Genomic DNA, 13,698 nt, shown 5'->3' on the forward strand with positions numbered 1-13,698 from the left:
TTTGCAGGATTTTCTTACCGTCTGAAAGAGCCATGCAATGTTGGTTTCCACAGGAAACTTGATGAATTTTATGCTGACTTAATTTTTTGATTAACCTGGAATATCAGACAACTTACATTAGCTCACATAGAACAGGCTTACATATTAATTCAGCTACTTCAAAATCTAAAGGAGAGCAAGAGGGAAAAGAAACAACGATGAAATAGCATAATAACTAACATAGTCAATGATGTAATTACAGGGTTTACAGATGGTGGGGTCACAGCTTGAATTTTTGTCCTCAATAACACTTAACTGAGAAATCTCAAAGAGCCGGTGCATAAGGACTGGTTAGAGAACCACTCTACTAGACATCTGGTAACTTGTCCCAGAAACGTACACACCAGGTTGGCTCACAAAAAAGAATCTAGCACAGGGTCCCCAGAACTATGAAGTCAACGTGTGCACTGGCATTGCTTTCCTGATTCAGTAAGTAAAGTTAAATTCAGAACCTTGAAAGAAGCACAATCCTACTGATAACAAAATAAATGTGCATTAAAGGGAGACTATAGTCTTTAGCTTAATAAAGGAGTTTTGGTATATAGATAATGCTCCTGCAGTGTCACTGCGTAATTCTCTGCCATTGAGGAGTTGAATCACTTTGTTTGTGCAGCCCAAGTCACACCTTCCTGCATGTGACTTACACAATCTTCCTAAACACTTCCTGTAAATAGTCCTCTAATGCTTACAGTTCCTTTTTTTGCAAATTCAGTTTAATTTAGAATTTTCTTTTATCTCCTGTTAATAGTTTGCTAAGACTTCATAGTAAAAAGGCGGGAAAGTAAATGAAGAAAATCCCTCAATCACGAAAAACATGTGGCCAACTCCCAAATTAAATAAGAATGGATATACTGGTTTCCATCATACTTACAGCAGTTCAATAGGTACAATAACAGGGTTACCTTCTGCTAGAATTCTCCCATGTGAAACACATTATGGCTGTATATGCCAAGTTATGGTGAGTTGATGTTGACAAGCAAGCAGAGGGATTTTAGCAAAATGTAATCCAAACTATTACAACAACTCTCCAGCTCAAATATCTCGCCAAACATGGAAACCACGGTTGTCCCTCCATTTGGCAAAACCAACATAATCAGCTGCAGAGTAGCAGTAATATCTCTGCTATTGTAGCAACACTTCATACTACCATCAGGGCGAAGGACTTGATTGATTTTTTTTCAGCATTGCAATTAACTGCACTGAAATTAAATCCAAAGGTTTGGCTACAACAAGCAAGCTGTAATTTCACATATCAATTAGTCAATCCATTAGATAATTAAGGGTGTGAGTCTCAACAGACCAGCCCTTTTGCACATCCTCTTCCTTTATAAATCTTAGGAATCCCATAGAATGCCCATGTTGAGAAAGCACCACGAACGGTGAGAAACGCGTCCAGGGCTTCTCTAATCTTTCTTTAGGGTTAGCTTCATTGGTGGTCTCTCCCCTGTACAGCAGCTGCGGGTGCTCCAATGCTCAGGTTTTGGACTTTTTATACTTTGTTCACTCACAATTTTTTTTTTTTCATTTTCACATGCTTTACCTATATAGCATACATGAGGACAGCTGTTCTAGTATCTTGACACATGTATTTTTTTTTTTACTACAATAAATGTGCATTTTTTTCTACTATTTTTGGGGATTCCCTATGAGTGCGGATCAAAAAACTTGCCCTGTGTGAAATATCATAGGACTGTATAACCAGAAACAAAAGTGACTTAACTCCTAAATGGCAGTTAATTCAGTAGTGAGACTTCAGAGGCATGATCTATACACCCAAACTGCTTCATTAAGCTAAAGTTGTTTTGGTGACTATAGTGTCCCTTTTAAATTCACTACATTTTGTTACTCAGAATTACTCTGGCTAATAATTACCAAGGCAGACCCATAGCCATTCTGGATTAAAACCCCAAATAAGAAGCACACACTATGGAAACCAGAGGATTGTTCCTACTGGCTGCTCCACTTTAGAGCTTCGCTCCAGAAATGCACTACTTCCAATAGTCATCTTTTTTTATTTTGTTCATGCCCTTTTTTTCTTTTGAACATCCGGAGAAGAAAAAGTTCCACTAAGGTAGAAGCATAAAAATAATTATAGAGCTTTTTCTGTCTCCCTCTCTCCAACTCCTTGATAATTCTGCATCAAATTACATGCTACTGCTTTGTAATTAAAGGCTGGAATAATATGTAATGAGGCTACAACACATGAGAAAACAAATGCTATTACAACATGGATTGCCAAGGTTGTAATACACAACTTTAGGTTCAAGCAGGTAGGGTATGCATTATCACTGCTCCATTAAAATGGACTTTCCATAGTCTGAGTCTCTTCCAGATGGTCAACATTAGCTAATATGAACTAAAAGGATGTCTGATAGGTCCACTGGAACATGGAAAGTGGGGAAAAACAAAACACTAACATGTCAAATAAAGGCAATGCCAAATCCACAGTATTAGATATGAGCTACCTTTTTTACTTATGCCAACTGTGCACTTAAAATATATATATATATATATATATATATATATGTACAACCACTCCCCGGCACTCACGACAGAGAATAAAACACACATGGACCAAATCGTGGAATTCTTGCGGAAAGCCAAACTGACACTACCCCCGACACACAAAACCGCGCCCTTAGGAGCACCAATAGATAACGATGAAATAGATAGAGCAATCACAGCCCTTAAGGGAGGGAAAGCCCCAGGCCCAGATGGGTTTGACGGTTCCTATTACAAAACCTTCAGGGAACAATTGATCCCCTGCCTAGCCGCGATGTACAAGACTTGGACAGACGATGACTCACCCAACGTCGACCTATCCACAGCAGACGTGGTCCTGATTCCCAAACCCGATAGAGATACCACCAAGGTGGCAAATTATCGCCCCATCTCCCTCATCAACTTTGATCTTAAAGTGTATGCAAAGATCCTGTATGCAAAGATCCTGGCAACTAGACTTAACCTCATCCTCCCTCAGCTGGTCCATGCAGACCAAGTGGGTTTCGTCCCTAACAGACAACTCTACGGCAACACGAGACGAGCGGTGGACATAGTGTGGTGGGCAAACAAGAAGAGAACACCTTCTCTGGTCCTATCCCTGGACGCGGAGAAGGCCTTCGATAGGATACAATGGCCCTACATGTTTGCTCTCCTGGAGGCAATGCACCTTCCCGCCTCGTTCATAAAGGCGACCAAAGCTCTATACACCACCCCAAAAGCGCAAATCCTAATCCCAGGGTCGCAACCGACTCCTTTTGACCTGAAGAACGGTACCTGACAAGGCTGCCCCCTTTCCCCCCTCCTTTTTATTTTGGCGTTGGAACCCCTATTACAACTCATACGTACAGATACGTTGCGACCGAAGAATTTAAAATCTCGACATATGCCGATGATATACTAATTACTGTTACAGACCCTAGAAACACTATTCCCCATGTTCTTAAGATCCTCGACATGTATCACCAGGTATCTGGATACAAAATCAACATAGATAATTCGGTCGGCATGCCAATAGGGTTCTCGGACTCAGACATCCAATGGCTGCAGCGAACGACAGCCTTAAAGATTAGTACACAGCCCATTAAATACTTAGGTGTTAAGATAACACAAGCCTACGCGGACCTATACACAGAAAACCACCAAAGACTGATCACTGCCCTACGAAGGGACCTAGACACAGGGCCGGCGCGTCCATAAGGCGGCACAGGCGGCCGCCTTACGGCGCCAGAAGAGGGGGGCGCAAAAATCCGAATCTCCTGCCTCTGGCTGGAGACTCGGATTTGTAATCTCACCTCTCTCCCTGCAGCCAGCACACAGCAGGAGCCTGGCAGTGAAGTCAGCCGTCCTCCTCTGATGATGTCAGAAGGGGGCGGGACTTCTACTGCTCCCAGACTCCCCAGCGGTCCTGACTGCAGCTCCAGCCTCCCAGCCGACCACCAGTTGAAAGGTTCTCCCTCCCTGGCCCAAGGTAAGCTTCTGGGAGGGGAAGGGGGTGGGGAAGAAGCATTTTTATTTTTATTTTTTTTTTAAATCAAAACTTTTTTTTTTCAGCCCCTTTCTACAGCCCCTGCCCCCACTATACTCCCCCCTGCCCCCACTATACTCCCCCCTGCCCCCACTATACTCCCCCTGCCCCCACTATACTATCCCTGCACCCACTATACGGCCCCTACCCCCACCATACTCCCCCTGCCCCCACCATACTCCCCCTGCCCCCACCATACTCCCCCTGCCCCCACCATACTCCCCCTGCCCCCACCGTACTCCCCCTGCCCCCACCGTACTCCCCCTGCCCCCACCGTACTCCCCCTGCCCCCAACGTACTCCCCCTGCCCCCACCGTACTCCCCCTGCCCCCACCATACTCCCCCTGCCCCCACCATACTCCTCCTGCCCCCACTATACTATCCCTGCCCCCACCATACAGCCCCTGCCCCCACCATACAGCCCCTGCCCCCACCATACTCCCCCTGCCCCCACCATACTCCCCCTGCCCCCCACCATACTCCCCCTGCCCCCCACTATACTCCCCCTGCCCCCACTATACGGCCCCTGCCCCCACCATACTCCCCTGCCACCTCTATAGCCCCTGCCCCCACCATACTACCCCTGCCACCTCTATGGCCCTGCCCCCTCCAAACTGCCCCACCATACTACCCCTGCCCCCTTTACAGCCCCTCTATAGCCCCTGCCCCACCATAGTGCCCCTGCCCCATTTGCCCCTCTACAGCACTTCTATTTCCCTCTATAGCCCCTGCCCCACCCCCACAATAGTGCCCCCTTTACAGCCCCTGCCCCCACTATAGTCCCCCTGCCCCCACCATACTGCCCCTGCCCCCACCATACTCCCCCTGCCACCTCTATAGCCCCTGCCCCCACCATTCTACCCCTGCCACCTCTATAGCCCCTGCCCCCACCATACTGCCCCTGCCCCCTCTACAGCCCCTGCCCCTCCAAACGTCCCCACCATACTACCCCTGCCCCCTTTACAGCCCCTCTTTAGCCCCTGCCCCACCATACTGCCCCCTTTACAGCCCCTCTATAGCCCCCACCCCTCTATGTCCTTCTATAGCCCCTGCCCCACCATACTGCCCCTGCCCCCGCCCCCTCTACAGCCCCTCTATGCCCCTGCCCCACTATACTGCCCCTGCCCCATCTATAGCCCCTGCCCCACCATACTACCCCTGCCCCCTCTATAGCCCCTGCCCCCACCATACTACCCCTGCCCCCACCATACTGCCCCTGTCCCCTCTACAGCCCCTGCCCCTCCAAACTTCCCCACCATACTTCCCCTGCCCCCTTTACAGCCCCTCTTTAGCCCCTGCCCCACCATACTGCCCCCTTTACAGCCCCTCTATAGCCCCCACCCTCTATGTCCCTCTATAGCCCCTGCCCCACCATACTGCCCCACCCCCTCTACAGCCCCTCTATGCCCCTGCCCCACTATACTGACCCTGACCCCTCTATAGCCCCTGCCCCACCATGCTACCCCTGCCCCTTAACAGCCCCTCTATAGCCCCTGCCCCACCATACTACCCCTGCCCCTTAACAGCCCCTCTATAGCCTCTGTCCCCACTCTACTGCCCCATGTGCCCCTCTCCAGCACTTCTATTTCCCTCTATAGACCCTGCCCCACCATACTGCCCATGTCCCCTCTACGTCCCTCTATAGCCCCTGCCCCATGTGCCCCTCTATAGCCCCTGCCCCCACCATACTGACCCTGTCCTCTACTGCCCCCTGTGCCACTCTATAGCACCTCTATTTCCCTCCATAACTCCTGCCCCACCATACTGCCCCTCTACAGCTCCTCTATTTCCCTCTACAGCCCCTCTTTCCCTCTAAAGCCTCTGCCCCACCATACTGCCCATGTGCCCCCTATACAGCCCATGCCCCCCTCTACAGCCCCTGTCCCCACTATACTGCCCATGCCCCCCTCTATTGCTTTTGTGCCCCCCTCTTTATCCCGTGTGCCTCCTCTATTTCCCTCTACAGCCCCTGCCTCTGCCCCCCTTTCACACGCCTCTACTGCCCCTGTCTCCCCCTCTACTTCCTCTACCCGCCTCAACAGCCCCTGTCCCCCCTCTACTTCCCATTTACCCCCTACCATACTGTCCCTGTGACACCACTTTATTGCCTCAGTGTCCCTCGTTACAGCCTGTGCCCACACCATACTGCCCGTGTCCCCCTCTACTGCCCCTGTTTCCCACCATACTGCCCGTTTCCAACCACATTGCCCCTTTGCTCCTTTGCTCCCACCACAGCCCCTATACTCCCTTCTACAGCCTCTAACTCCCTTACTTCACATCCCTTCCACTCCCTTTTACACCCCATAACTCCAGTACAGCCCCTATTCCCTTACTACAGTCCTTACCCCCACTACAGCCCCTCTCCCCCAATTGCTGCCCATATCCCCCACACTACAGCCCCTGTTCCCACTTGCAGCCATCAACCTACTTCAGTCCCTAACCCCCTACTACAGCCCCAATTCCCCACTACATTTCCTAAACCCCCAATTACAGCCCCTAACTCTCAACTACAGCCCCTGTCCCCCTACTACAGCCCCTAACTCCTCAATTAGAGCCCCTATTACCCCACTGAAACTCACTACCCCCCCCCCCCAAGATTAGGTTCTGGATCTGCCCCTGCTCTGTATACCTGTCTGCATGTCTCTGTATGACTATGTCTGTGTCTGTATGTCTCTATGACTGTGTCCGTGTGTTTCTGAATGTCACTGTATGCCTGTGTCTGTATGTCTCTGTATGACCGTATCCATATGTCTCTGTATGCCTTGTTCTGTATATCTTTGTGTGACTGTCTGTGTATATATGTCCCTGCATGCCTGTGTAAGTATGTATCTGCATGCCTGTATGTATCTGTATGCCTTGTTCTGTATGTCTCTGTATGCCTGCATCTTCATGTCTCATTATCTATATGCCAGTGTCTGCATGTCTCTGTGTGTGTGTCTGTATGACTGTATGTCTGTGTACCTGTATGTGTTGATTGTATGACTGTTTGCCTGTATGGCTGTGTTTGTTTGATTGTGCGCCTGCATATTTCTGTGACTATGTGCCTGTATGTGTGTGTAGCTATATATCTATGTCTATATGGCTTGGGAGGGAAAAGTTACACAAAGGAGCCTGAGGGAAAGAGGGACACACAAAAAACAGGCTGAGGGGAGAGACCCACAGAAAAGGGCTGTGGGAAAGAAAGACACACAAAGGGGCTGGGGGGGAAAGGAGATACACATGGGGGTTGTAAGAGACATACAAGGGGGTGTAAGACACACTAAAGGGGGGTACAATACACTACATGGGGATTTCAAAAGGCTGGATATGAGACACCGCTAAAGATACATCTTATTCGTGGGGGGGGGGGGGGGGGGGCGGCAAAATTCATCTTCACCTGTGTAGCAAAAAATCCTTGCACCGGCCCTGCCTAGACAGATGGCATGACAAGCCCATTTCATGGATGGGACGGTTGCATGCCATCAAAATTAACCTTCTCCCACGCCTCCTCTTCATCTTCCAGGTGTTACCCGTAGCTGTAACTAAAAATGATCTTAAACCCCTACAAACCGCAATAGATAATTTCACCTGGGCCGGAAAGAGGCACTGAGTAACAAGACACACACTATATACTCCAAAGAGCAGGGGGGGATTGGGGCTCCCGAACCTCCACCTCTACTACTTGGCAGCCCACCTAGCACAAATCATAGAATGGCACTCACCACCTGACACGCACAGATGGGTTGACCTAGAAACGCACCTTATGTGCACCAACCTCCCCCAGTATTGGATGTGGGTTCCGAGACCCGACCGCCCAGAGCTCCGTACCTCCTGCCCAGCCATCCTAAACTCGATTCGGATCTGGAACGCTATTGCACACAAATATGCCCTCACGCACCCTGTCTCACCGCTGACACCCTATCTCCAAAACAAAGCCTTTCCTCCAGGCATGACCCCTAGGGACTTCCGAGGCCTCGAGAACACCGGAGCCCAATGCTACTGCCACCTGTTTCAGGATGGTATATTCCACACCTTTGATAACCTAAAAACTAGGGCCCCTCTAACCAACAAAGATTACTTTCGATATCTCCAACTTAGAGATTTTGCTAAGAAACCCGACATAGCAGCAGCGGCCAGAGCAAAGCCCACATTTTATGAAGCGTTATGTCTGTCTGACGGACCGTGTGCTGGCCTCATCACTCGCCTATATGAGCAATTAAGCGCCCCCACGAAAGACTCCCAAACACCCTCTTACATATTGCACTGGGAGGCTGAACTCCAACAAACCCTAGATAGTGGGGATTGGCAAGACATATGGGAGGCAGCGGCCAAGTCCTCAGTATGTGTCATTCACCAAGAACAATGTTATAAAACGCTGATGAGGTGGTACACCACCCCAGTAAAGTTACACAGAATGGGTAAAACACCATCAGATGTGTGCTGGAGAGGCTGTGGGGACAAGGGTACCTACCTCCACATGTGGTGGACATGCCCGAAAGTCTCCCATTATTGGGACCAGGTAGCTAAACTCTTGACAGACGTACTCAAACAACCGATCCGGCCAGACCCCTGGACATGTCTATTAGCCAAACCGATTGACAACCTCCCGAACAGAGAGCAGAAACTGGTGAACAATATTAACTTGGCGGCCAGACGCGCCTTGGCGCAAACGTGGCTCCAGGTAGACACTCCACTCATGGACAGAGTTATAGGCAACATTAAGGAAGCCTTCCTCATGGATAAACTCACTGCACAGGTGCGAGACACATACACACACTTTATCAAAGTATGGGAGCCATGGGAAGAAAACATTGACCCCCTGAGCCCGTACTCCACACCCCCTCTTTTATAGACCTCTGCCTTCTCCCGGCAGCGGGTCCTACCCATCTCCCCTCTCTACCACTCCCCCCCGTACCACCACTCTCTCCCCTATACCACGGCACTGCCAGTTGCACTGAATAGCTAAGGCAAACCCAAAGGGAAAGGGGTAAACTACGATAGCCTGCACTTGGTGCGTATGCACATACTCGGGCTATGCTTGGTAATCATGGGCCAATGACTGGATCACATAATAAACCTCTTTCCCAACGCACACGGCCCCTCACCTTAAACAACACCACCCATGGGGAGACTAGCACAGTCATCCACCCGGTTTTCCTTTCTTTCATACCCCCTTTTCCTTTCCTTTTTTGCTTAGTGTTAAACCCTTCATGAAGTTATGAAGTTGTAAAACCTAAAAGTGACAATACATTATGTTGCAGTGATCGCACAAACCACCACAGTAATACAATGTTAACGAAGGCTTTTGCGTAAACTGCAACAACGTAAACACGAAGTATTGTAATGCATAAGTAAATGCTGGCTTCTGCATAAGCCCTCATAGTGTTACACAAATTGGGTACCATTTGTCGTCACGACCGACATAGATATTTATACAAAAATAGTTGCGGAACATGTCTTTACTTGCAACTTTGAACAAATAAGCCTGTACCACTGTGTAAATGTTGGCTTCTGCGTAAGCCGCAATGCTGTCTACCCATAAAAACTGTTTTATTATGCACATACGGGCTTCTGTGCAAGCCATGCCATTGTAATATCAACTGCACATTGCTACGTGTCACGACTAAAAATAAAGAATTTAAAAAATATATATATATATATTTCTGAAAAATTATGCTCCGCATGTAAAAATGGTGTTGCACAAGGTTTTTTTTCTTTATTGCCAATTAATAATTATTGATGTTTTTGCAATGACAAGATACCATGACAAAGGATTACAAATGTAAGTAAGGAAGCAGAAACATACAAAACACCGAGTTTGAGTAAAATCATAGACAGAAACTAATTGTCAATAAAGAGAAAATACATCTCTTATTCGGCATTGAGTGTCCAGTATTTAGGGATGGGGTAAATGGAATCTAGGATGGGAGTGAAGGGAGGCAAGCTGTGCAGGGAGAGGACAAAGGGAAAGGGAGGCAGAGAAGGAAAAACAGGAGTGTAGTATGGAGTAGAGGGTAGAATGAGAGGAATTATACTCTGCCCTTGTATGCCTATGTTTGTGAGTGCATTTTAGCTTCCTTTTTTATTTGTTTTTATTTTTTTTCTTCTGCACTATTGGTCTCCCTTTGTATTTTTAGGTTGTGCATTTTTGTGTTTTGTACTTAGAGTGAGAGGAAGAAGACTGCACCAAGGGGAAACGCCCATCTCACAATAGAGGAGAGATGCATCTTGGGTTCTCAAGCTTGGACACGTTGTCCAGCCAGGCAAGCCATGTTGTAAGGTACTTAGTTATTTTGTAAAGAAGCCAGTTCTGAGATAACAGATAAGCGTATAAAGAATATAATTCAAACACTGCACCCCTTTTCTCTGGCAAACCTCCTAAAGGTATACCTTTATAACAACACATTAAAGGGGCACTCCACCACCGAAATCCAAAATAAATAAAACTCACTGTTTAGTAGATATTCCCCAAATGCATGCATTTAATTACAATTTATTTTCATTGAGGTATATCTAAAAACCGCTTGCAAAAGTTGCAGTTCTGCCTTTGCAATCGCTCCCCTGCTAATCCTGCCCAGATTTCCTGCGGCTGTCCAATCACAAACTTCCCAATGCAGCTCAATGAGAAGGCTTTGCAAGGCAAGTGCTCTGAGCAATTGCTGCCTCTTGAGTTTAGCTCAACTGAGTTAACCAAACCAGGAAGTAACAGGACCTGCTGTATGATTGACAGCCAGTGGGGTGTAACCAGGTTAATTTATAAAAGTGCCTATTGCTATTGTTTAAAAGTGCTTTAGGGGTCTGGAGTGTCTCTATAAGTCTTTCCTAATTGTTTGAGTGTTGGACTACTCATCACAGAAAGATCAGTCAATCACACTGGTGAGCAATACCTTCCACCTCACCCTGTATCCCTGATGATATCATACCAGCTTTGTTTGTGAATCTGGTGTGGTGAATCTGGTCTGGTGTGTACATACCTTGGTACTGGAATGGAAGCTTCTGTGGAGGAGTGACCCAGCTGTCCTTCATTCCCAGCTCCCCAAGAAAAGACCTGACCTTCACAGCTGAGAGCCAAGTTGTGCGATTGCCCACATGCTACGTGAATTATTTTTTTATCTCCCAAGCTGGTCACATGACCTGAAAAACCAAAACACACACACAAAGGCAGTGACAAATCAGGTAATAATACTAACATTATAAAAACATTGGCATCTATGATACTGTGATTATTACTCACTAACTCCTCCTTATCTCTACAGAAACAGATGTTTAATGGGTTGGTGAATCTAGAAGGGCTAACAGAACACATTCACTGAGTTCAGGACTCCCAAGGGGTTCATTCACTAAACCAGGAATTCTGGAGAACGGACAAGGAAATTTCACATTTTAGCCCAGAATAACCAAAGCAGAAAATTCTGCAATTCAGCTGTGGTTCTAGCAACATTTTGGGAGGTATTCACATGGAACTGACTGCAAGTAATTCTTGACATAAACTATCAAAATAATTCACTAAGTCTTCAATACCAGTAGAGGCCCTGTAGGAAAGTGTCCTCTGCCCAGTGCCATCTTAACAACATTATGGACCCCCGAGGCAAAACAGTGCACTGGGGCCCTGCCTACACACAATTCACAGGAATATAAATTTAAATTATAGATATAATTAAGCTTATATTGATTAGTATCTCCAAGAAATGCAATACATACATACATACATACAATACATACACACAGACTGCTGAATACAGTTCACAGACTGCTGAATACACACACACACAGACTGCTGAATGCACACACAAACTGCTAAATACACACACAGAGAGACTGCTGAGAACACGCACAGACAGACTGCTGAATACATGCACACAGTCCGCTGAATACACGCACACAGACTGCTGAATACACACAGACTGCTGAATACACCTACAGACAGACTGCTGAATTAACACAAACACACAAATAGGTTGTTGAGTACACACCGACTGCTGAATACATACACACAGACTTCTGAATACATACAAACAGTCTGCTGAATACACACACACAGTCTGACGAATACACACACACAGTCTGCTGAATACATACACACAAACACACACACACACACGCACAGACTGCTGAATACACACACAGTCTGCTGAATACATGAGGGGTGCAGTGTATGTGTTTGTGTGTGCGGGTACAAAGTGTGTGTGTGTGTGTGTATGGGTGCTGAGTGTGTGAGGTGCTGTATGTGTGTGGGGGAGGGGTGTTTTGTACGTGGGGGTGCTGTGTGTGAGAGGTGCTGTGTGTGTGTGTGTGTGTGTGAGGAGTGCTGTGTGGGGGAGTGGTTGCTGTGTATGTGAGAGGAGTGCTGTGTGTGTTGAGGGTGCTGTGTGTGAGAAGTGCTGTGTGCGTGGTGGGGGCGCTGTGTGTAAGGAATGCTGTGTGTGTGGAGGTGGTGTTGTGTGTGTGTAAGGAGTGCTGTGTGGGGGGGCTGCTGTGTGTGAGGAGTGCTGTGTGTGGTGGGGGGGTGCGGTGCTGTGTGTGTGTATGTTGCAGAGTTTGAGGGATGCAGGCAGCAAATTATATATTTTTTTAATAATAATCCTATACATTAATAAAGTCTTCTTCCCCCCCTACCTTCTTCTTACCTTTGGTGAAGGAGCGGGGACATAGGCAGCCCTGGTGGTCTGGTGGTGGTAAGTTCTATGTAGCCTGCAGCTGTGTGGATCGTTGCCATGGTGTGGATCGTTGCTCCACAGCCAGCTCGAGGGAGGAGCGATCTGCTGCCCATATCCCTCACCCTGCCTCCGTGTCCTCCTGCCACGATCGAAGGGCCCTTGGGCCGGTAAGGGAGATCACTGATCTCCTCACCGGCCCTAGAGTGTCCACAGCTATCAAACAGGGCCCGCTCTCCATGGGCCACAGGGGAGATCAAAGGATCTCCCCTGTCTGCTGGGCACACTAGGCAGGGCTGTAGTGCCCCCATGCCTGTGTGGCCCCTGGGCAACTGCCCAGCGTGCCCATGGGGAAAGAAGGCCCTGTGGGTGGGAGGGGGTGCTGTGTGCATGTGCGGAGTGCTGTGCGTGTGTGGGGGGTGCTGTGTGTGTGTGTGTGAGGAGTGCTGTGTGTGAGGAGTGATTTGTGTGTGGGGGGGTGCTCTGTGTGAGGCGTGCTTTGTGTGTGTGGGGGGAGGGGTGCTGTGTTTGGGGGGGAGGGATGCTATTTATGTATGTTGCAGAGTTTGAGGAGTGCATTGTATCAAATTATTATTTTTTAAATAATCCTATACATTAATAAAGTCTTCATCCCCCCCTCCTTTCTTCGTACCTTTGATGAAGGAGGGGGGGACATAGCCAGCCCTGGTGGTCCGGGGGTGGTTATTTCTATGATGCCTGCAGCTCGTCTGGCTGCAGGCTCTCCTGTCCTCCCGCGTGCAGAATGCTGTGTGGAGCGTTGCCATGGTTTACGTGCAGCAACGCTCCACACAGCCTGCTCGCGGGAGTAGCGATCTGCTTCCCAGATCAAAGGATCTCCTCATCAGCCCGAGAGGGCCCATGGCCCTAAAACAGGGCCCGCTCTCCATGGGCCGGCAGGGGAGATCAAAGGAACTCCCCTGACGGCCGGGCAAGCTGGGCCTGTGGGGCCCCTGGGCAAGTGCACAGCATGCCTATGGG

At 48.3% G+C, this 13,698-nt stretch overlaps 1 protein-coding gene across 3 annotated transcripts in view; it reads right to left on the reverse strand.

The window, feature by feature from the left end:
- The window catches only part of HERC3 (HECT and RLD domain containing E3 ubiquitin protein ligase 3), an 87,485-nt gene that overhangs the window by 45,527 nt on the left and 28,260 nt on the right, over positions 1-13,698 (reverse strand). For all 3 annotated transcript variants that reach the window (XM_063458643.1, XM_063458641.1, XM_063458642.1), the window contains exons 3-4: positions 11,020-11,179; positions 19-95 (exon numbers count right to left, since the gene is read on the reverse strand). In XM_063458643.1, coding sequence (XP_063314713.1) covers positions 19-95; positions 11,020-11,179 — 237 coding nt within the window. The remainder of the gene's footprint in view (positions 1-18; positions 96-11,019; positions 11,180-13,698) is intronic.

This window comes from Pelobates fuscus, chromosome 6, assembly GCF_036172605.1.
Source record: "Pelobates fuscus isolate aPelFus1 chromosome 6, aPelFus1.pri, whole genome shotgun sequence".
Taxonomy (NCBI): Eukaryota; Metazoa; Chordata; class Amphibia; order Anura; family Pelobatidae; genus Pelobates; species Pelobates fuscus.